At 38.9% G+C, this 24,502-nt stretch overlaps 1 protein-coding gene across 1 annotated transcript in view; it reads right to left on the bottom strand.

The window, feature by feature from the left end:
* The window catches only part of ZNRF2 (zinc and ring finger 2), a gene marked incomplete at its 5' end in the record, with an annotated part of 56,449 nt that overhangs the window by 17,159 nt on the left and 14,788 nt on the right, over positions 1-24,502 (bottom strand). Inside the window, one exon of the mRNA XM_082312774.1 lies at positions 5,755-5,850. Coding sequence (XP_082168900.1) covers positions 5,755-5,850 — 96 coding nt within the window. The remainder of the gene's footprint in view (positions 1-5,754; positions 5,851-24,502) is intronic.

Below are 24,502 nucleotides of genomic sequence, written 5' to 3'. Positions count from 1 at the left end.
TTTGCTGAAAGTCTAGTCCTATTAAAGGATGAGGACAGGGAGGAAGGCTTAAGCTTTTCCAGGCAGACTGGCAAGATGCCCTTTTGCAAGGTCTTTTAAGCTATGATCTCAGGAACCCTGGCAGAGAAGTGAACTTGAAGTTAGCAATTCTCTTCATTCCAGACTGAAGTTTTGAGTGCATCAGTCAAAACAGTTTACAGCATCAGCCCTGCTGAATAAAATACTTTCCCTTTTTTTGTGCACAGAAGTCACCAAGGAAATCAAGTCACTGCAGTGGGCAGAACTGCCAGAATCATGTCTTTTGGTCATCCAAACGTTAGGGTAAGGTGTGCTATTTTGCTTCCCTTCTACTGGGCAATATAAACTGAATAAGTTCTAGCACAAATAGCTTTACCTGAAGATGTTGCAACAGCTACCAATCAGCAAAGCTTATAACTGGTGTTAGAAAAAATTAGGTCAGTCCCATTCACAAAGAATGTTTCCAAAATATTTTTAGTCCTTTAGGTGACTCATGCCAATCTTCAAGTCTCTACTTTTGATCAAAATGCATATGTTATGACTGTCATTTAGATGTCAACAACTCCTCTAGCAGGATTATTGCTCCTACAGATTCTAGCTCAGGATTCTGACACTCACTCACATGCAGGCCTCAGCATGCAGCAGTACCAGCATTTCTCTTTCCTCACAAGACAAAACCCAATACCTCAAACTGATTTGGAATAAACAGTGTATTTAAATTTCATGACAAAACCCTGCTTTGCATCCTTGCTAATCTAAATCAGTTGTGCCGTTCTGGCCCAAGTCACTTTGAATTTAGTTAGATGGCACAGGAATATTTGGCGAGCTGTGCATGGTGTTAGATTTGAACACCCCAGAAGACAAAGTACATTGCCGGACAGGAAGAGCACATCAAGTTTCACTCATGTTTTCCTTCCAGTACATCTACCTTAATTTTCAATATTCTGTCTGTAACAGTCTTTCCACATACTAATCCTCCATTCAAAACAGAGCTGGATAAAACTTTAAATATAAAATCATATATGTAATCCCTGCTATCTGTGATGTTTGATCCCCTGCTCTTTTTTGGTGTCATAAGGCTAAAAATTCACTTATTCTAATTTAAAAAGAATAATTGCAAAGTCATTACCTTGAGTAAGGAAAAAGTCTCCAGCAGCTCATGCACTGCATGTCTCATGCTCTCCCTCTCTGAAATTACACTAGCAAAAGCTTTTCCCCGTAAAATGAACTTCAGTAAATATGCTAGCCAATAATCAGACCCACTGGTGTATCTGAATTAAATGCAGAGCGGTGTGAGTGAAAGCGGCACCACCCCTGAGCAAGCGGCTTTAAGGAGACCCGCTTAGAAAGTTTCCAGTAGCACAGCGTTCCAACACAAAGTGCTGACTTGATGAAACCTAAAATATTCCACAGGAATGTGCTAATTCAATGAAAACTTTTGAAAGAGGACAGGCCGGCTCACCGAGCCGGCCAACCAGTCCAGTGAGCTGACTGGCTCTCCCCAGCTCTCGGGGGTCACTGGCTTCCCCATCTGGCCAGGTGCCAGGCTGCTAGTCCCTGCTCTCAGAGGGCCCCTTCAATAATAATAATAATAAAGTCTTACAAAGTGTTCCGAGAAACAAACAAAGGAATTTTAAAATTAAAACCAGAATTACTTTAGAACTAACTGCAAGGTTTCTTCAGGAGGAATCTGTTGCATTTGTTGCAAAGCACCTAAAACTAGTGCCCCTAAAGACACAAGTCTCTCCAGTGTATCCTCAATTTTTATAACGCACCTTCCAATGAAAAAAAGCCTCGATACTGTAACAACACAAAATGAACAATAATCATATTCAAAACCTAAACTTCACCAGATAGGTTGAATCATCAGCAAGGAGCTAAAGGCAAGTTGCTTCCAAAGCACTGAGTTATTTGAGTAACTGCCCCTGCCTGACCAAATACACAGGGCTGCCTTATAAGCAACATCTTGGGCAGAGTATTCCCTGAGTGGGCTCCCTGCAAATGTGAATGAGATGGTGCAAGGGGCCTCATTTAAGACTTTGGAGAAGCTCAAAGGAATAGGTATAGCCATATAATATTTTAGCAGTGGTGTTCAAAAAAATTTGTCAACTAGCAAGTAACCCACTTTCTTCATAAAACTGGCTTTTAGCAACCTGTGGCTAACCAGTGCATGGGACCTACTCTGGCTTTTCAGCAGCTCAGCAAGTAACAGTATGAAGGGAGTTTTTAATTGCTAAAAAAAGCAAGACTATTTAAGACAGTAACACCAAACACCACAATGTTTTTGCACAATTCCATTCATTTAACCAGCTTTTGTATCAAAATGCATATATATTGGTTCATGTATGAGCACCACAAGTAGTTTAAGAGATACTTGGAACAAAGTTCCAGAGAAAAAAGAAAGAGCTCTTTTTACATGCCAAATTGAGTAAGCAATGAGATCTCTGTTGCAGGCAAGTCACATGATTTTGAAAGAATAAGGCTAATAAAATGTACTGATTTATTTATATGAAAATCAGCACAACTTCCAGCATAGAACTGGGACAAATTTGTGACCACTCTCTTTCAGAAAACATGTCTAAATCAGACAGCTGCCAGAGTTTGCAGTTCACTGACCCTTCCAACTGCCAAATGCAATGCACAAAGGTAGCTCAGAAAGCAATTAGAGATTGGTCGGGAGGACTCATTAATTTCTTTTAAACTTCAAATCACATCTAAACAGTCTTATAACATTTTTCTGGGGAAGACTGTATGCCTCAGACTCACATTTTAAAAGAAAGAAGGTTTGTCTTCTCAGAATGACAAAATACATACAATTTGCTCCCTGTTGTTTCTTAGAAAGACAACTAATACATTTACAGTATCATGAGGAAATGCATCTAAAACAGAACTAGACACAAGCACAGTTCAGTCCAACAGCTCAATTTTTAAACATCTCACCACCTGCAAAGCCTAAGGCTCCCTTCAGCTACTTGCAACACAAAATTCAGAGAGAAACCAAAGTGAGGGGAAGGAGGAAAAAAAAAAAAAAAAAAAAAAAAAAAAGTATTTTTCCTGCTAGTGCTAATAGGACTGGGAAACCACCAGTGACCAACACAAGCAAATAATGCCTACTTGGCTCTATTTCAGTATGTCTGACATAAGGCCAAGATAACAATGAGAAAGTACAGCATAAAGAGATGCCTTCCATTTTAGAAGAAGGTATCAAAAGTTGATAGCGGCATCTTTTCTTCTCTCAAGCAAAACTTGAGATGCCCTTCTTATGGCTTATGACTTATGACAAAAAGGCATCACTGATCTCCTCATCAGGGCAAACAGCAAAATATACAAGAAAAAAAACCACATGCATATAGACATTCATATGTAATTTCTGGGCCTGTAATCATGGCAGCATTAAGCTACTAATCTGCTAGTTAATTCTCTTTCGTTAGCCTCATTAAAGGGATCACAATCATACCACAAAGTAACAACTGAGCGCTGCACAACTCTGAAGCCATATCCTCAATTGCTTTGTACTGCAGTAATTTACGTAACCAGCTATAGGCTATAATTTAAGATTTAGTCCACAACTCCAGGAGCTAACCAACTGCAGTTACAAGGATCAATGCACACTTCTATTAAGTGTTTATGAGAACGAGACCATACTTCTAAGTAAGTGTCTCTCTCAAACCAGCCTATGTAATTTAGTAGTTTTCTCCTTTCAAGCTTATATAACCATTTCCTAGAATGAGTTTCTGAGGCTCTCTATACAGCAGACACACTCCTAAATTCAGAAACGACAAGTTGCTGGGAGTAACTCATATTTTATTGTCCACAACTGCTTTTGTCATGTTGCAGATTATCCAGAGAGTGGCTTCAGGTGCCACTCACAGATTTTACTTCTGCTCATTTATATGGAAGTTTGTTGACTTAAGGGACTGTGCAAAGGTAACAAGATGGCCCAAAGGAACTCCAACCACCAGTGTGCCACCTGAGAGAAACAATACAGGAGGAAAAAAACAAACAAACAAAAAAAAAGGTTGAATATGGCACTGTTGTGATACAAATGAACATCACAAACAATAATAAGAGGTTACGTTATGTAATTGCTGTTTCTTTGGAAAAAGTTAGTCAACTGAGTGCGCTCATATGTACATGTAGGGAGCAGCAGGGGCAAAGGATTTCAGTCAGTCAACTCATAACTTGTGGACATCCCATCAGCTGGATTACCGCCAGAGCTTGCTCTCTGCCAACTTGCCTCCTCCTGCTCTACCCTAACTGATCCCAAGTGCATTATCCCGCCCTGACTGAGGCAACTAGCCTGCTTCTCCTTGATGTTCAGCATCGCTCAGTACACAGATTTCTAACAACTTATCTTGGAAAATACTTAGTCCTAATTTACAAAAGGCAAAACAAAGAGAAACAAAGACCTCTCTGTCAGATGAAGTCAATCTTCTCAAATACATGTATGGCAACACCAGGAGAAAACAGTATTTGCTTTTCCTGAGTGCTGTGCTTTGAAATCGATTTCACAACTGTAAGTATATGATTTCAAATTGTTTTTGTGACTAAGGCCAAGCATTATTGCTGTCTAGACAAAGAATAAGGTGGGCCCAACCACCCTTCAAGACTTGTTCCAATTAAAAAAAAGATATCCAGACTAAGTTGCTCAGAGCTGTGTTCAGTCAATTTCTAATCACGTCCAAGGATGGAGGTTGCACCACCTCTTCAAGTGCCTGCTACTGTGTTTGACCACCCTCATTATACGGCATTTGTACCTTACATTGAATCAGATTTTTCCCTGATGCCACTTGTGACCTCTGCACCTCCAAAAACAATCCGACTTCGTCTCCTTTACAATTTATTTCTAATTGCATTCTGTTCTCACATATTCCACATCTGATGGCTGGTGAGCAATAAGCTCATTCAGGAGGCACTGTAAGACTTCCTGATGGTAGGGAAGCTCTGCCAAAGCATGCACTAAGATTTCAGTAAGATTTTTTTAATTCCTAGTTCTCTGAAACCTTTTTGTGTGTTTGCCATAGAACTGTCAGTCTAAGCCATGCCAATAGAAAGGTTTAATCCCAACAGTGGCAAAACTCCTGTTTGCCTTGCATCAAAGGTTGCCTAGAAGGAGGGCTTAGTGGTATGGGGAAAAACCAGAGCTACAACACGTGATTCATTTGACATTGGCAAAAGTCTCACTAAACCCACAAAAAAATGAAGGTGAGAAATACATATCTACCAGTCCTTACGAAGTATCACATACACAATCAGCTGAAGAAGGAGAAAGTTCTTTGGCTCCTTCAAGAAAGGGTAATTTTCTTGAATAAGGTGCAAATGCACAATATGTCAAGTAACAGCCCTTAATAATGTCACCAGAAGGAGACTTGATTGACCTACCTCACTATTTGATGTCATTAGATGAGAGGACGTTTAAACTACACATATCTCAAGCGGGAACTAAAAGGACACTAACCAATATCTGATCTTGTGGCCAAAAAAAATGGAATACACAAACTCAAATAAGAATAATTATATATTTGTAGAACAAGTCAACAGTGTAAATTATATTGGCAGACAGTATAAAAAAGGACCAAGCTGTTAGGAATTATTTTGAAAAAAATAAACAAGCAAAAAATATATACCATTTCTGAGTCCACTGAATTAGTTACCAGAGTATTTTACTAAATAAGGAATTATTGTCACTCTAATGTTTAAAACGAATAAATAATTAGCAGCTTACTTCTTTCTTACCATTGTAGGTTATCCTTGGTTTTGTCAAACACATCACAAGATGTAAATCCATTTCATCGGAAGATACAAATTTTGAACATACAGGGCACTTGAATCCTATGGAAAATAAAAATATGTAAGCATGAGTACATTCAACTGTGTTGCAAATATGTATATTCAAGCAAAAAAAACCCCACGTATTCTGCACACATTAAAAGAAAGAAAGAAAAAAAAAAATCTGGCAGCTTTTCAGTTTTGACCTGACATTTCTTAAATGAATGTAATTCCCTTGATTTCAAAAGATCTCAAAATGGACCATTGTTTCTGCAAATTGATCTGTTGCCAATTGTAAACATGTCACCACCACCTCTGGAACACAAAGTTTCCCAACAACTCTAAGAACAGTTTAAGACAAGTGCAAGAGGATAATGTGACTCTACCAAAACAGAAATTAGAAATGTATAGAGAACATAGCCATTAAAATCTGAACTTGGGCAGGAGCCCTGAGTTAACATCTGCACTTTTACCAGGAATAGCATTGGAACTTTAACAAAAGATCTCAGTTTTACATCTCATCATGCAAGCTGCAGCATCTTTTACCAGTATGGGGCACAGGGAAAACATTAACTCAGGGGTGTCGCCTCACCTACTGAATCACTAATATTTCCTGTAGCGCTGAATTTGTTTGACTTCTCTCATCCTAGCCAAGCATGACCTTGTTTAGCTTGTGAGGTCACAGCCTGAGGCAATATGAGGTAAAGAATAATTAAGACAGTCTGGATTGTGATGCAACTGCATAATAGTCCATGACAAAACTGCTTAATACTTTAATTTATGTCATTACCAAAGACAGCAGTCTTCCAGTTAAAGGACGAGATTGGCTGGACAAGCTTTACAGCCCACAGAAAAGTCTGACTGATTCTGATCTGCTGAATAATTAACACACAAGTGAGAGACAAAAAGCCACCAACAGGGATCTTGATGCGTAACAGCTGTTAAGGAGTATACCTACAGGACAACATACAGCAAAAATATCTAAATCCATGCTCAGTGCAAAGGAGCAAGTTTTTCTTTGATGCTGGTGAACAGTAATGATGCAGGCATGTATAAATGGCCACTGCACCTTCCACCAACATCCACCTCTGGGCCTGCTCCCACATGTTTTAGTTTGTTGCCCCTTGCTTTTGTACTTCTAACCTTGGGAGTCTGTAATAAACCGAGTCAGTCAAGGGTGACAAGCGACTTGATGCTGCACTTTCAAATTACTGATGCCTGAGAATTTTGATCTTTCCTGTTAATTATTATCCAGATGTAGATCAAGCAATTAACCTGAAGCATTAGCACTTGATAGAAAAAATGCATTTCATTTATCAAGACAATGATTTTTATTTTTTTTAGTGCAGCTGATAGGAAGCAAGTCAAAACAGACAACTGGTAACAATGAGGAACTCTGAGCAGCAGCTGAACATGTACTGGAAACCACTTCCTGAGATGAAGTACAGTTCTGATTCTTCCCATTTTAGTCATAAGCAGTTCATATCTATTTCTTCTTGTGTCAGTCTTGCACTTCAATTTAAATATTGCTCTTCTCTCCTTATTTTTAATCCTCCTCCCCCAACTCACATCTTTACAAACACCAGTTATAACCACAGGTTAATAAGCATACAACAGCCAATCGCGTATTTTTGGAAAAAAAACAAGTTGAAAGGATTAATTTGCTTGTAGAAAGCTTCGTCAGTGACCCTTCAGCCACTATGTAGCCTCCTCCCCCCAGGCTGCATCTCAATATGACTAAAATCGAAATTAGTATCTCAGTCCTCCAAACACCACCCATAACTGTTTTGTTACAGTTTTCTTCAAAAACTGACCCAGGGTAAATTTTCTCTCAACCTTTATCAGCTTAATGCAGCTGATTACTCTTAAGTCTAGTCAAAACCTACTAAGACCCACGCATTATTCTCATTTATACGCTTCTATAAGGTATAGTTGACAACATATCTTGATGTGAAAAAGCACGTAACTTCTTTAAACGCTGCAGACTGAGTCCTGCTGTGACAGAAGGGAGTGTTTGCATTACAGCAAGTTAACGTTTATGTTCATGGCTAGTTAAGCACTAGGACAGTCATTAACAGGTTTCCTCTTGCTTTCTGGACAGAACCCTTCTAGCTTATTCCCTAGGGTCATCAGCACATCTAATTGGGAGTGACAGGGGGCAGGGAAAACCATCAATAGGTCTTTGGAACCACTGCTAAAGTTAACAGTGTTATTTAGAAGGTATATATCCCAGGAATGCTTGGAGAGAATACTTAAATCCAAATAAAAGAGTAGGGAGAATTTGGGTAAATAATAATGGTGATGATAATAATGCTTTTACTTAAAACCATGCTTAAAGATAGACAGCTGTGAAAAATCTTTCTGATTATCCACCTATTCAGCTGAATGCGCTTATACTACCGTGTTCCTGCCCCTAAACCTAGTAAACAGTCTGCATTCTAGCAATATAGTAAGTATTTTAACAATACAGTATCTTGTGGTTTGTCCAGTGTCAAGGGGGATCTGAAGGTAATAGTTAAACAACTACAAATATACTCCTGCCACAGCAAGTCTGGGATATCCGACTGCTGTAGCTCTACTCAGCATGCAGAACAGTACACTGAAGAATCCAAGAAGCAGAGGACATCACACTTAACTAAGCCTTATGGACCAATGTAGCTGCCAGTGGTAAAGGTATCTTTGTGGAAAAGATGTTTTTCCAGTGACCTGCATCAGCTGCATGCCAGAAACTAGCATAACAGCAGAAAAAGAGCCTTGAGCTCGCAACACTTGCTGAAACATTTTTCAAATACAAGTGAAATCTGACTTCTCATTCCTTCACAATGTTCTGCTGCAATAACCAGCTCCTGGATTTAGCCATCTTCCCCAAGAGATGCAGAGTGTGTTTTATGTGAAGGAAATTACCATTTCCAACTCCTTTAGTAACCGCAAAGAACAAGTTATTTTGACTGTAGACACAACATGTCCTTTATTTTTAACTGTATTTGAAAAATATAAATAAGTGAACAATCAACACTGTCCACAAGCCAGTTAAAGGTCCTTTAAAAAAGCTGGTATTTTCCCACCTTTCCTCAAATCAGAAGGCAATAGTTTCATGACCCACTTTACAATTAAGTGCTCCGTAAGAACAAAGACTCTATTGTACCACTGCCCAGCAGGCTAACAACATTTATAGCCTATGTTTGTTTTTACCACCAGTCTCAAGGAACAATTCCGATAACTTGAAGAAAGTTTCACATGACTTTAACAATCAGCAGCAGGTCAACAATAACTTGCTCTCTACATGACTTATTTTACTGAGTTTTGCAGATAAACAATGCATTCACAGACATTTGGACAACAAAGTGGAAGTAGTCATCAGATGAGGTGGCATCACGTGAAGTGTCCTCTAAAAACCACAAAACTCAATTAACTACTTTCTTACTCTCTTTACAAGGACAGTACAAGAGGTAATGTATAGTTCTAGGTAAAAATCCAGCTCTTATGAAGGTGTTGGTTTCACAACATCCCTTATCCTCATCCTAGATGAAGAACTATCATTTTTGTATTAGGGTTGTCACTGTTTGTCAGCACATCACTGCAAAGCTGTCCTTCCTTCTCCCATAGTAGAGCGGACTTTGCCTGTGATACAACCTAAGTCAGGGGAAGAACCACCTCTCACCCCATTCTCTTTCCATACAGCAGGAAAGAACTGAGCACCAAAACTGAGCAAGTGCATGCCTCTAGCTGACTTTTACAACTGCATGCTTAAGAGGCAGGAAGACAGATTCTTACAAGCTCCTATCATCTGGTTTTGCAACCCTGACTACAATACTGAAAGTACCACGTTACTTAAAACCATAATCCTGGAAAAACATACAATTACAAGAAAAGAGAAACAGAACAGAAAGTTGCAGTACAGCTACTAGAAAATCCCAAGGTGGCACAGAAAGTTTGAAATAACTAACCCTGCGTAAGTAGCAGGACTTAAATATTCAGAGGTAAATTCTCTCTCTCATTCTCTCTTGAATACATCACTTTCTTCAGACTCCGCCGTCTTTTGCAAATGAACCTCCAGTTAGCCAAGAAATCCCATCTTCTCTCACATCCATGTACCGAACTCGTAACTTTCATCTCTGGCAGGCTTGGAAGCTATCCACAGGGACAGGTCGATGGGTGGCCACTCACTCTATCCGTACCAATTTCAGCCTCTTATTGATATCTTACTGTGTTTACCTTACTTTGCAAACATCAGACTGTTTAACTTGCAGTTCAGTGCACAGCGAAGCAAACAAAAACCATCCAACAAGTAACAAACTCCTGGACCTCTATAATTTTTTGCAAAATCATGTTGGCACTCATTCCTGGAATATCTACTCTGTGGTGGGAAAAAAAAAAGAACTAAGAGCTTCCAGACAATGCAGTGCAGAGTGTCACAGAACTGCACGTAACGGAAACACGATAAAGTGGTATTAGACTTGAACAGAAGAATGGATGATCCTTTTGGTCAATATTAAACAGTTGTAGCAAGAAATAACCACGAACAAAACCTGCACCAATGCAAAAGACTGCATCAGCCTGATCAGAGTAACCTTTTGGCAGAAAACATATCAACTGGAACATTGCCAAAACCAAACTGAAAGTATAATGAGACCAGCTGTTCTTTTAAAATAAGTATGCAACATATTAGTATTTTAAGATTTTGTATCCTTGTGTTTTCAAATAAGATGGATCATCCATCTTGGTTTACATTTAAAGAAGCCATAAGAAAAGAGAAATCCTTGCATATACATACTTCTCTAAAATGTATTTGACAATAATAAGCCTGACAAATGTTACTTGCGTATTTGCACTTGTTCTTTGGTACTTAGAAAAATAGGTATAGACAATCTGGAAGCACAGCATCCAGTAAATATGATGGTATGAGGGTGGTATGCAAGATTACTGTCACACAAATAAAGTCTGCATAATGATGCTAAAACAAAACAACACAAATAATCCCCTCCCCCCAAGAAACAGAAAAGACCTCACATAATCAGAGAAACATGGTAGAAAGGACCTCAAGAGATCACCAAGTCTATCCCATACTGGGAAACTGGGTTAAACATACTTAGAGGATTTAATCTGCCCTTAAAAATCAACTAGTGAAAGATTTTACAGACATCCTAGACAACCTACAATGCTGATCAGCTATTCCTAGGGAGTTAGAAAAATCTTCCCTTATCCCTAATCTGGCAGCCTTCACTTACAAAAAAGGTTGATTACTTCTTATGCGTTCAGTAGACATGGAAAACAGTCGGTAACTGTCTTCAATATAAAAAACATGTTCACACTGGAAAACGTGTGCCCTTCGTCTTTTTCTATGAAGTAAGAGTGTAAGAACAGCAGACAAATAGACGGAAATAATTCAAATTCTCAGTGAAGTAACAACAATCCTCATCAAGTCAAACTCCTGTTACTCCCTTCTTCTGTAAACTAATTTGTAAAACTTAAAGACAACAAAAAAAAGCTCCAGTAAAGACTATGTGGTCTATCAGAGTTATGTGCCCACAGAATTCTCTCTTCTCTTCTCCACAGACAGCTGAAATGGAAAGACAGAATGAGTAATTCCTTAAGTTCAAAACCATGAAGCTATGTACATGAAAGCATATTGCTTTAATACAGCTAACATCTTACCTGGCAACTTTACCTTTACCATCAAAGAGAATATGACGATTACTTCACACTAAATTCAAGAACAGAGAACTGACATTTTAAAAACGTCCTTAAGCGAGAAGGTAAAAGAAAAAAGAGCAAAGAGCATTACCAATTCCCAGGGAACCCTCTACAGGAGAATTTCTAGGTGCTGTAGCTCCCAGTACAAGTGGCTACTCAGAGAAAGTTTGCCATCTTATGTACAGAAGTTTTTTATTAAGGGAGAAGGTGTCTTGGTGAAAAGATACATCTAGTTCTCTAGTTCCCATCCCTCCTTATGCTGTCAATAGCCTAAGCCGGGAGAACACAGCACCATCTAGAAAGACTTCTGGAGATGAAAAGAAATAAAGAAATACTCCCCTCAATTTGGGAGAGAATAGAAAATCAAGCAGAAATAAGGAACACAATACAAACGTTCCAAACTCTGCCTTTACTAGAAAACTGAACCAGGATAAGCACAAATAATTTCTTCTTCTCAGCACTTACTGATTTTGTGCTCATAATCTAGAGGGGTTTTCTTCCCCGCTTTTGAGCCATAAAACTGAAGTAAACACACTTGTGAATCCCTTGAGGGAAACAAGGGATTTTTCTCTTGTATTTTCTGATTTAAAGCTCCCACAGCACCCAGTGGGAAAGGGGAGATATATAAAAAGGGGAATAAAAACAAACCTGAAACTTAGTTTAGTTAAGGAGCCCATGGAATAATTAGAGAAGATATGTTTGGATAATACTTCATCTCTTAAGCAAAAACTTAAGAAAGACAGAATCTTACTACGTAACTTCTTTAGCTCCCTTCATCTCAGTAATTGGGAAAGTGAGCTCTTCAGTAGCAATCACTGAAAAACAACGCAGTACAGAATGAAGAAGAGAAATTGAACAAGACACATTTTCTTATTCATAAAGCCTGTACCAACTGTACAGCTTCAGGTGTCTAATACCAATGTGAAAGTAACATGTGATGATGATTATAATTGACAGCTGCACATTTTTAGAAACTGAAGAACAATAAATACAACCATTTAAAGACAGAAAAAAAGCCCCATGCTAAAATATCTTGCAAACCAGAAGATGAAGTTACAGGTGGGAAAGACCTGTGGAAAGATTGATTTCACCTCTTAATACAAAAATAAGAACAGCTGCTATTAGAGGAATAGCTTTTTAAGAGTGACATTTTAGACTGGTGTAAGCACCCAACAAAGGGAGGAGGAAAGACCTTCTTAGCTCCACCTGTGTTTGTGGTCGGTGTTACCCCCCCATGCCATCATCCATAGGGATCAGTAGTCAACGTAGATGAGAGACAGCTCAAGTCTCCTTCATCCAAACTCCTAGAGTCTTTGCACTTTCAAACTGACAAGCACATAAACAAGAACAGTTTTTAAAGTGACTTGTAAGCTATTAATTCACTCTTTTAATGTACTACTTTATTAACTGCATTTCAGACATGTCACTCCTCCCAGCACAGATGCATGCCACAAGCTTCTCAATGGAACAGAACCAGCTGAAGACAGACAAATGTGAATATAAACTTAGGTTGGGAGTTGCGTTTGGTAGATTTAAAGGTAAGAGCAAGCCTCAGTTTTCATGTAAAAATGGCTCCACCCACACCCTAAATCCAAATGATTTTAGATTTTAGCTTACTACATTTAAGAAGTATATTTTCAACTAGCGACCAAAACCTCCACTTAACTTATTCCCCAGAAAAACACCATTAATTTCCATAGCATCTTTCCCAAGGGAGGGGGCCAGGGGAGAGAACCCAAGAGAATCCACTTTCTCTCTCTCTTTCATATAGGTGTGATGACTCCCTTTCAAAATCTGAATCAAGGGCAACAAAAGAAAGAAACTTTTACTCTCTCTCATCTATTCATCGTCACATCTCTGGCAAGCAGAGATAAGAGCAAGATCCCCTTATAGCCACATTAGCAGAGTAACACCAGTAGTATGGGAAGAAACTAGCCCTATCACCATTTCAGAGGCTTCTGCACACAAGCGGGGCTCTTGCCACTTTGGAGAAATCTTGTGGAGCTGTGCGAAGGACAACAAAGTTGTCTGAATACGCAGTTAAGCCAGGCTGGACACATTTTGGAGCCGAATCAAATATCTTATTCGGAAAGCAAGTAGCCAGAAAGCATGGTCAACGGTTTGGGGCACAAATGTATTTTATTTACACACGGCCACACACGGCAGGCAAGATTAACCTGTCAAACAAGCTTAGTTCTTGCATTACCAGATGATGACAAATAACTCGCTGCAAGTCAGCTTGGAGGACTGAAAACCTTATGCAAATGAAATGCCTTAAAACTCTTAGAGATATTACATATTCCCATTGCTTTTTTCTTCTTAACTCACCTATCACAGTTCAAGGAGGAAGAATTCTTCTCTCGCATTCCTAGTCTCTGCTGAACCTATAAATGTATTTTTTTCTTTCTTCCTTAACTTTCCTACTCCCTCAATTTTCTCTCATTGCCTGGAGCAATATTTTACTCAAACACCTGAAAAAGGTCTTTCCACTCATCATTTCACAATGAAAGCTGGGGAAGACAGACAGGATAACAGTGTTCTACTGCCAGAAGTAGGCTCTTCTGGAGTAACTGGGTAATTTGGCAAGACAACTACAAATTTTTAAGTGCAGGGAACCAGTTTGTCTACACTCCCCTCCCCTTCCTCACGCTGTCAATAAAGTCACTACTTTCAAAAATATATTAGGGCTAAAGAAAAAGCTGCCATTAGAATTCACATCATCTAAAAGGAAGTACAGGAGGAGCTGCTCCAAGATCAGAAGAAAGAATGAAGTCCTACTTTTTGAAGATACACAGGCGTAAATATCTTGAAAACTTGTACTGTACAATGCAACAAATCTGATTAAAATTACATGAAGCATGATAATAAGAGAGGAGAGGGTGGTTATACCATGCTGACAGTATATTTAATGATAGTTAAAAGGGAAGAGGAATGATGTGAAAACGGCTGAATTATGGTTGACAAGGATGACGAAACTGAACACGTGAAACAGAGCATCTTGCTGGACGCAGAGAAGTCTTCTGAGCAAACTGGCCAAAATGTATACGAGGTCTTACGAAAAAAAGAAATGGGAGAGACAAGTAAACACTGCACTTGAAACGCAGCAGACAGGAACAAAGGCGCAAGCCCCAGGAGAAGGCAGCATCTTAGAAGACAGCACAGATAATGATGCTGCTTGAAAGCATGCAGAAGACAAAAGTCTCTCGGAGAATCTGAAAACTATTACTCTACTACACAAACAAGGCGATAATGGAGACCTGAGAAAGCACAGCATTTACAGACAATTGGTCTGTTGTCTACAAAGTTTTTACCAAAGTAAGTGAGGGTATTAAAAAAAAAAAAAAAGTCATCCTCACTAAGGCAAAACTTTGTAAAGTCTGATTTAGTTGAAATACTTACCAATAACCTACTTGTTCCTGCAGAAATAGAGGTAGCAGTGACAAAGAAAAAAGGGGAAAACCAATCAATGACAAAAAAGTCAAGAGTACAAATATTAAAGATTACAACTGGGAGGAATACATGTAAATAAAAAGTTAAATTATTATGTGGGATGTTCTCAGGAGTTTAAATACTAATTCTAAACATAATAATGTTTCATTTTCCAACAGCAACATTAAATTCTATATCAAAAGTAGTTAAAATTACATTTATCATTCAGTATAACAGAAAAATTATACTTATTAAAAGTACAGTTTCAAGAAAGTCAAGGACAAATATTTCAAAGCATACTTGTTTTCTTGTGCTTTTCATCTCATTTTTTTCATCACACATACAAGAGTTTTTATTACCTAAGCACAACAGCAGGCTTTCCTGCATTATTATACTCTTATTTTTTTCCCTCTTTAGCTCTCAAAATAGCAGCCCTCCACAGAGGGCACCAATTTCTTAAATCCGCAGGGAAACATCAACCCTATGGACTAATTTACTTTCATTCACTTGAAACTGGTGAGAGTAGAGTAAGTGCAGTTGTTTGTTTGTTTATTTATTTGGGTTTGGGTTTTTTTTCCCCCCAGAGTAAAGGAATGACTTATGAGTAAGGACTGAGCTTAGCAGAAAAGTCTGGACTGAAAAATATCATTCATACTCAGCACAAAGGAATTTTGTTTAAAGAATAACTTTTAAAAAGTACTGATATCTCTGCTTATCATAAAGCAGCCTTTTATTTTTAAATGGAAAATTCAACTAAGAGAAGTTCACTCTGCATTGACCCCTCTATTCTTCCAACTTGGAAAATATTTACCTTAGTGTATGGACTATTGCGGAAACTACGATGTAGGTTAGTAAGAAGCCAGACTTTTAACAGAATAATTAAAGAGAATCTTACAAAACAGGGAGAAGACCAAGGGTTACAAAATGCATAATTTCAGAAAGGTGTACACTGGAATTAGATCATTAAATCCTTCAGTATTAACAGAATTCAAGTGTTTAACATGAATTATGTACAAATTTTGATAAAATGTATGAGCAGTTTCTTAAGTTTGAATGACACGTGTTTATGTATTATAATGCAAAAGTTTCACAAAAGTTCCTATTTCTAAGACAGAACTTCTAATAACATTTGGGGATGTACCATAGCAGAGAAAGCATGCAAAATGCCTAATAAAAGGAATAGTAAAGAAGATGCATAATTGGTTCAGAAAAAGATAGAACTGAACCCATAAAGAAATAACCCCCCAACCAAGTTTTCTTAAATATTGTCAGTAAAAGCTGAAGAAAGTCAAGCTATTGACCTACGTGCTTTAAACATATCAATCATGACAGGTTCATCTATATTTACAGTCTTTTACCTCTATTAAGAGAGAGTACGTAGCACCCATACCATATTCTGCAAAACCTTACAGAACAGCCATAAATCGCAAACCAACCAAATTTTCAAATGACGTGCCACATCATTCCTACCACAGCAACTAAGTCAGCAATGTAATTCTTGCTTTTTCATGGTTAAGATGCCACTGTTTGAACAAACTGTTAAGAAATATTTCGTGTATTGCTCACGTTTTAAATGACCTTTGTAGAGAATGCTACTGAGTATTTTCTGGTTTTCTCTGTTTACAACTGCTGCGTTGGTCTATCAGTCAAATTGTTGAGAAATTTGATTAGTTAGCTATTTTAAACATTTATGCTTAGAAGAGAAACATCTTGTTTACATTAACCAGATCATGCTAATAAGACGCACATACGCATACATACACACACACACAGAGCATCAACTGTAAATAAATTTTAACAGGGATGTGCACTTGGAACAAATTAGTTAAAATGACAGATAATTTGACTTTTCAGGAGTTTGAAAAATGACATGGTCATACTTATCCAATTATGGCTTTTATTTAAAGACATATGTGCTTTCATTGCTTTACTCATCTGTAACACTACTGAAGGTAAGAGAAACTGCAACTATTTAAGAAGTATGTTTTCTTCTTCACTGTCCAAACAAAATAATGATCTATCAGTTGATATATACAAGCATTATACATAAAAAGGAGATACTGTCTTGAGTTTGAATAGTGAGATAGCATGAAACTGCAACACGCTAATAAATTATATTTTAATAAGAAAGGGGTGTTGGGTTTTGTTGGGTTTTTTTGTGGTTGTTTGTTTTTTTTTTTTTCTTTTTTGACTGTTTTTTAAACAACTGACTAAAGAGAGATCATAGTAAGTATTCCTATTTCAGGAATGCCCTTATAAGATCAGGATCATAGTGTGCCAAGAGCGGCAAATACGTTTGTTCGCATATATGTATTAGTCCCTCCTCCGAAGAGCTTACACTAAAATAGACAAGAAAAAGCAATGGTTATAATGGGAGCAATGTCTCCATTATACACTTTAGAAAGGCAGTAAGAAATTTGCCCTAGCTTACACAGAAAGACAAACAATTCTTGTAAGTCTCTAGGTGTCACCTTATATAAAAATGCTATTTCCCCACAATGACATTGAGATAAGGGTCACAGAAAAAATAAATAATGACATAAATTTGATCTGCCTTTCTATGTAGCACTGCCTTCTTAACCAGAGCCTTACCTATGAGTTAGCACCACTCTCCCACAGATCCCTAAAACCAGTGGCGGAGCAGTTAAAATATAAATAATAAAATGCTCAAACAAAAAAACCACCTGATTTTGAAAGAAGGAAAAAAGCTCTTTAGAACCGCTCTTGAAGGCAGGATAAAGAATGCCAGAGTCTGAGCCTGCGCTCCTCTCAGCTCATTTACATGTTCAACCCTTCGCCCTCCTTCTCTCTTGGCAGCACTACCTCCTTTGCTCTCGCTGTCCCTTCCTGCGTGCGCGTGTCAGCTGGTGGGGACCAGCCCAAGCGAGCAGGACTCTGAGCTTTCCCAGTGGTACACTGGAGCAGCCTACTGCACCTTGCTGCATTAGCCAGCCTGCCAGCAGCGTATAAAACAATTCAGAGACTGACAAAATCAAAACAGCAGCTAAAGGGCAAAGACCAGTAAGGTCTATTTAAGGAAACCCTTCCATGATATAAACAAAACAAAACAAAAAACTCACACCAAAAAACTGTGGACTTCTAGAACAAGAGACAAGCTAATGAAGGATGCACCCCAAATGTGTACTATATATATATACACACTTCAGCAGCAAACAATTTATTCAAAGAAAAAAAACTTCCATGATGCACGGTAAATAACCCAACACCTAGCCCTTCTCAAACAACTAGGATTTAATTCTCTTCCAATTCACAAAGTGTAAGGCAGTCATTAAAAAAAAAAAAAAAAAAAATTATGAATCTTCCATCACTTTAGACATCTAAAGTCCTGAGGTAAGACTACTCAGGACTACTACTACTGACCCAATGCCAAAATGATTAGAGAGAGATATTTATATCTATTCTCCCATTGTAGCCTTTCATTCTAGGTTGGAAAACATTCCCAACTTCCCAAAATCTTCTGTGAAAGAAACAATAGTTCTTGAAAGGCACTTTCAGTTAAACAAACCATTCTCCAAGCAAGAAAGATTTTATACTGCTAAGTATTTGGGTACTGAATTGTCACATTGGTACTTTTCACAGACCAGGTTTTAAGAACTGCAAATAATTAACATCATTTATAGGCATTTTTCTGTTTCAAACTAGATCTCCTCCTTTATCCAAGAGGAGCATGAGTCCCTCAAAAAGACTTCTGTTTCAGTAGACAGAAGATGTACCTTCAATGTCTTACAAAATAAAAATCTCCATGATGTTCTTGAGGGATAACACTCTCACACTTAAACCTTTGTCGTGGTTTAACCCCAGCCAGCAACTAAGCACCACGCAGCTGCTCGCTCACTCCCCACCAGTGGGACTGGGGAGAGAATCAGAAGGGTAAAAGGGAGAAAACTCGTGGGTTGAGATAAGAACAGTTTAATAAATGAATAAAATAGAACAGTTAAATAGGCAAAGCAAAAACTGTGCATGCAAGCAAAGCAAAGCAAGGAATTCATTCACAACTTCCCATGGGCAGGCAGGTGTTCAGCCATCCCCAGGAAAGCAGGGCTCCATCACACGTAGCGGTTACTTGGGAAGACAAACACCATCACGCCCAATGTCCCCCCTTTCTTCTTCTTCCCCCAGCTTATATACTGAGCATGATGTCATATGGTATGGAATAGCCCTTGGGCCAGTCTGGGTCAGCACTCCCCCTGGCTGTGCTCCCTCCCAGCTTCTTGTGCCCCCGGCAGAGCAGGGGAAGCTGAGAAATCCTTGACCAGTGTGAGTGCCACTTAGCACCTATTTAGCAAGAGCTTAGCACTACTTAGCAAGAACCAAAGCATCAGTGTATCATCGACATTGTTCTCATTCTAAACCCAAAACACAGCCCCATACCGGCTACCAAGAAGAAAATTAACTCTATCCCAGCTGAAACCAGGACACCTTGTTACCAGTTTTCGAGAAGGCCTTCTTATTCTGGATTTTAGGAGAGGTCAAAGTAGCTGTTTCCCACATGGACACCAGCTTAAATCCACTCCTTTTGTTCTAGAAGCAGCCCTCAGAAGGCAAGCCCATTGCACACAGGTGAGTGCAGTAACAGCAACTGTGATAAATTTCACAGTATGGCCACCAACAAATTAGTGAGATTAAGCCAGGCATATGTCATCAGCTCTGGTGAAAAGACAGGCTTGTTCCAGTTCTTCCATAGTAAACTCTATCTGTATTAAAGACTACTGAGAAGTAAGCCACAGGCATGTAAAGGATAGCCTTTGCCTCCAGGCTTTGTTGTTTTCTCAAGTAACTTTTTTTTTTAAATTTGCCTTTAGCTACCATTTTCAGGAACACCTAATAAAAGCTCCCGAAGGAAGCCTGACATTCCTGTCGGTCATCACAAAAGCACACTCTTCCTGTCTCTAGTGGAGTTCTTCCCATACCTGTCCTTTACAGCAGTTGTATCAAATCATAAATCAGTAAGCTGGGGGATGTGCCAATAAGAGAAACCTACTTTTATTGGTTTTTCCTTGAGAAGAAGCAATACTCAATACAATTCCTGGCTTTGTGCAGCAAGAATGCCATTTAAACATCTAACCTTATGTCTTTGCTTTCCAGTACTGTGTAGACATTGTACCATTCATTCTACTAATCCTGTAGTCTACAACAGCAGTTTCTGGTTTGGAAGACATGTCCGCAGGGCAGTAGGCAGGCTACAGAAGACTAACAGCTGTCTAATCTTTCAGGGAGATCCTCCAGCTCTAGGTTGAAAAAATGAGTGAATGCTGAACTTGTTCTGTGAACAGAAGACTTTGGCCTGACACGCTATCTGTCTGGTACTTTCCATAGAACGTGGTAGGACAGACTGAAATTCTGCTCTTGGTGTCAAACCCAGTCCTTAGCTAAAAATGTATCAAAACTATTCAGAAGGTGGCCTAAAAGGAAAAAAATAGATGCAGTTGGAAGGGTGATGTCATACACATGGGAATATAAATATTTTACACATGAGAATATGTTTTTGGGTAGAAGTCAACATAAACATGAAAATTGTCCTTCTTCACTATTGTGTAGGTAGGACAATTTTTACTGACATCAGAGACATTCAAAACAACATTGAAAATTAAGCTCTTAGTTAAGGAAGGGAGTTCACAGCACTTAACTTCTACACAATGACTTCCAGAAAGAAAAATAAAATCTTCAACTCCTTCACCAGGTTTCTACCTGCAACAAAATTCATACAAGTCGCACTAAATCTTGAGACAGACTAATCTTGTTCCACTGTCACCTAGTTACTCTAGAACCATACAGCGACAGCTTCAAGGGGAAAAAAAGCTCATTTATGCTCTTAAAAAAATAAATCGAATGTTTCAGATGCATTTATGTCAACTCAGCATGTTACTCGACCTACAACATAGCTGGGATTATTAATCCTGCGGTATGTTACTGTTGCTCTTGACCTAGCCTGGCACCTCACAAAGTTGAGGATGGCACCATCCAGCAAAATAAAACAGCAAGCCTTCTGGAATAAACTGAAAGTACTAAAAGGACAATACAGTCTTCTAATCTATTAATATTCTGGCAAGAACATGTATACACAAATCTGAGTCTTTAAAACCAATTTAGACAAAAATTCTGATCGCAAATGTATTAATATGGACAGCTACAAAGCTTTTTTTTTTTTTAATAGACAAATGGCTTGTACACAAGCAATTTACAAAAGATACAGGAACATATTCTAAAGTACCAGTTATGATAAGTTTTATTATCAATTTCTGTTCCCTCAGGGAAAGTTTTACAGACAGAAATTCAAAGCAAGGCAAGAAAAAAAAAAAAACCCTCTTATAAAACTACTAGCTTTCCTCTTGCACTGGCTAATCTGTTAAAGTAGGCTTAAAATTTATTTAAATGTAAACGTACATGGTGGGTTCCACGCCCAACCGTGCCCCCCTCCAAGCAAATATGAAGTGTTTCATTCACTATCTGATCTCTGTATGTTTCTGTAACTACTCAGGGAACAAACTGTTCTTATACCAAACCTAAGAAATCAGAATACCAGGGAAAATTTCTAGAATGTGACTTCAATAAAAACCTTCGACTTATAAATAAAATCATGTTATATATCATCTCTCAAATGAAGCAAATTTAAAGGGAGAAAAAAAAATATTGAAAAGTGGAATGCAACCCTGGAAATTACCCAACAGCTTGCCACAGTTCCCAGATACATGGCAGAGGTCCAACCTAAACAAAGCAAAGTTACCCATAAGTTAGGGACAACTGATTTGGAAACACAGCTTTTCCAGGACATTGGGGAAACTCTAATACTAATTTTCTTTAATGATGGTATTTCCGTTTTTCATTTAGAAGTTGAAATGCATGTACTCCAACAATTGAAATAGCAAAACCAGTTTCCTTTCTTTTCCTCCTGAAATTCACTTTATTTCTCCCAGTAGGGAGGGAGTGTAAGAAATGCACATGGCTTCCTTTTTTATTTGTTTAGTAGCAAACTGAATAAAGCCGCCGATGTTCTAACAGAAGCTAGCATAATGGTATAGTAGTATACCAAAAGGTCTTCAGCATAAAAAGGAAATAATATTTACTTAGGATTCCCACCCCTAAGGAAAATCCTGCAACACATTTGTAAAAAGATAACAGCAAGTAGGAAAAAAAGCACATACTATCTTAAATAAACTGCACTTAACAATAGGGAAAAAAATATTCAAACTACATAGCTCTCTGCAGCAGGGTCATAAAAAGAAAGGAAAAAGGTCACCGAAGTATTTACAAACCCTGTTTTCACACATGAATCAAAGTATTACTGTGTTTTCCATCTTGGCTTCGAAAGCCATTAAGTGAAATTAAATATTTACATGTTTTGTTCTGTTTCATCCACACAAAAGATGGATCTTATCTTGTTACCTCAGCATTACTGGATGCAAAACTATCCCTCTTCAAAAGTAAATATTTCAGAATACCACCTAATACCATCTTCTGGATTTTAACCTCTTGTCAAGAAAAACTAATGTTATTTTGAAAGGTTAATCTTTCAGTGAGCCTCCTACTGCTCAAGACGTCTTTCTAATACTAATTCAAAACATCTCAGAAGTTTCTCCAGGTTTTTAAACATTTAAGGTCAAATATTTTAATAATCTCATTTTAAAAAAAGTGGTGTCACATAGCGTCAAAGAAAACTGAACAGACAGTGTGATAACAGAAAGGATCTGTATAAGCTGCTTTTTCTTTTTCTACTGCCACTTACCAGAAGGAATCAAGCAGGGAAGTCCAGTTGAGACTACAAGACCAACAAAACTTTTAGCAGAAAATGAGAACTAGCTCCAGAAAGTCCTTAAACCATGTGAAAAACAAACAACAGAGATGAAACTAAGAACAAGGAAGCTAGCTTACCAATGTTTGGGAAAGCTGTGACAAGAAATCTATTTTCTAGGATAAAAGTGAACAAACAGATGAAGACTGAACTTCTGAAACCCAAATAAGATTAAAAATAACAAACAAAACAACAACACATAGCAACTGTAGGTATACAAGTCAGACTTAGAAGGAGTTACAAAAGCCTTCCAGGGGAAGTCTACCTGGTCTGCTCTCAAGGTTGTCAAAGCTGCTTTCTGTACCACAGGCAGCTGGGGCAAAGGAGAGTTTATCACAAATTCTTGGTCTTTTAAATCCAGTTCAGTACCCCAACCAGAAAGCGTCGGGCCAGCACGAAGCGTACTATTCTTGCAAAGTACCTTGTTTTACCTCCCGGCTAAAGAAGCGGGCGCATCTGACGGGGCAGCAGGAGCACCTGGGGGGGAGCGGCCGCCGGGAAGAGGCTTCGCTTGAGCTGTCCAGGGCGCGGGTGCTGAACAGGGCTCTGGCCTGGGAGGGGCTCGCCTGGGTTTGGGGTTTTTCTCCTTTTTGGCTTTTACAGAGTGTGTATTAAACCCGGAACAATTTATCCTTGATTATTAGTCTTTTGTGAATCCTGTTATTAAGTGCAGTTAGCCAAATACCACAACAATGACACAAATAGATGTATTAATACATGAGATCTGCCTTCTGCAACCAGGCCAGAATCAAGCCCTTTTAATGGTTTTTACTCTTGGTGTTTAGGCAGGATTCATGGCTTAAAGACACAAAGATACTAACTTCAGTTTGTGTAACAGATGATGAGGATTATGCAAGTGTAAAAAAACCCTGAAATGTATTTATACAGCACTACTACCAATTTCCATACACAGTCACAATTGTCCTTTCTTCTGTATTATGGAAAAGTCTTTCACAGCCCAATCAGATGCTTTGAGTTTTAAAGAATAATTGCAGCTAGCTTTCTTGTTTATACAGGAAGAAACAGCTTCAAGTAAGTTTGCAGATGACACCAAGTTGGGTGGAAGTGTCGATCTGCTGGAGGGTAGGAAGGCCCTACAGAGGGATCTGGACAGGCTGGATCGATGGGCCAGGGCCAACTGTATGAGGTTCAACAAGGCTCAGTGCTGGGTCCTGCACTTGGGTCACAACAACCCCATGCAACGCTACAGGCTGGGGGAGGAGTGGCTGGAGAGCTGCCTGGCGGAAAAGGACCTGGGGCTGTTGGTTGACAGCCGGCTGAATGTGAGCCAGCAGTGTGCTCAGGTGGCCAAGAGGGCCAATGGCATTCTGGCTTGTATCAGGAATAGCGTGGCCAGCAGGACCAGGGAGGTGATGGTGCCCTTGTATTCGGCACTGGTGAGGCTGCACTTCGCGTACTGTGTTCAGTTTTGGGCCCCTCACTACAAGAAGGACATCGAGGTGCTGGAGCGTGTCCAAAGAAGGGCAATGAAGTTGGTGAAGGCTCTAGAGCACAAGTCTTATGAGGAGCAGCTGAGGGAGCTGGGGTTGTTTAGTCTGGAGAAGAGGAGGCTGAGGGGAGACCTTATTGCTCTCTACAACTACCTGAAAGGAGGTTGTAGCGAGGTGGGGGTCGGTCTCTTCTCCCTAGTAACAAGCGATAGGACGAGAGGAAATGGCCTCAAGCTGTGCCAGGGGAAGTTTAGGTTGAATATTAGGAAAAACTTCTTCACCGACAGGACAGTCAGGCACTGGAACAGGTTGCCTGGGGAAGTGGTTGAGT

This window comes from Platalea leucorodia (assembly GCF_965183815.1).
Source record: "Platalea leucorodia genome assembly, chromosome: 1".
Taxonomy (NCBI): domain Eukaryota; kingdom Metazoa; phylum Chordata; class Aves; order Pelecaniformes; family Threskiornithidae; genus Platalea; species Platalea leucorodia.
The sequence above is the reverse complement of the archived record's forward strand: the minus strand, read 5'-3'. Positions and strand labels throughout refer to the sequence as shown.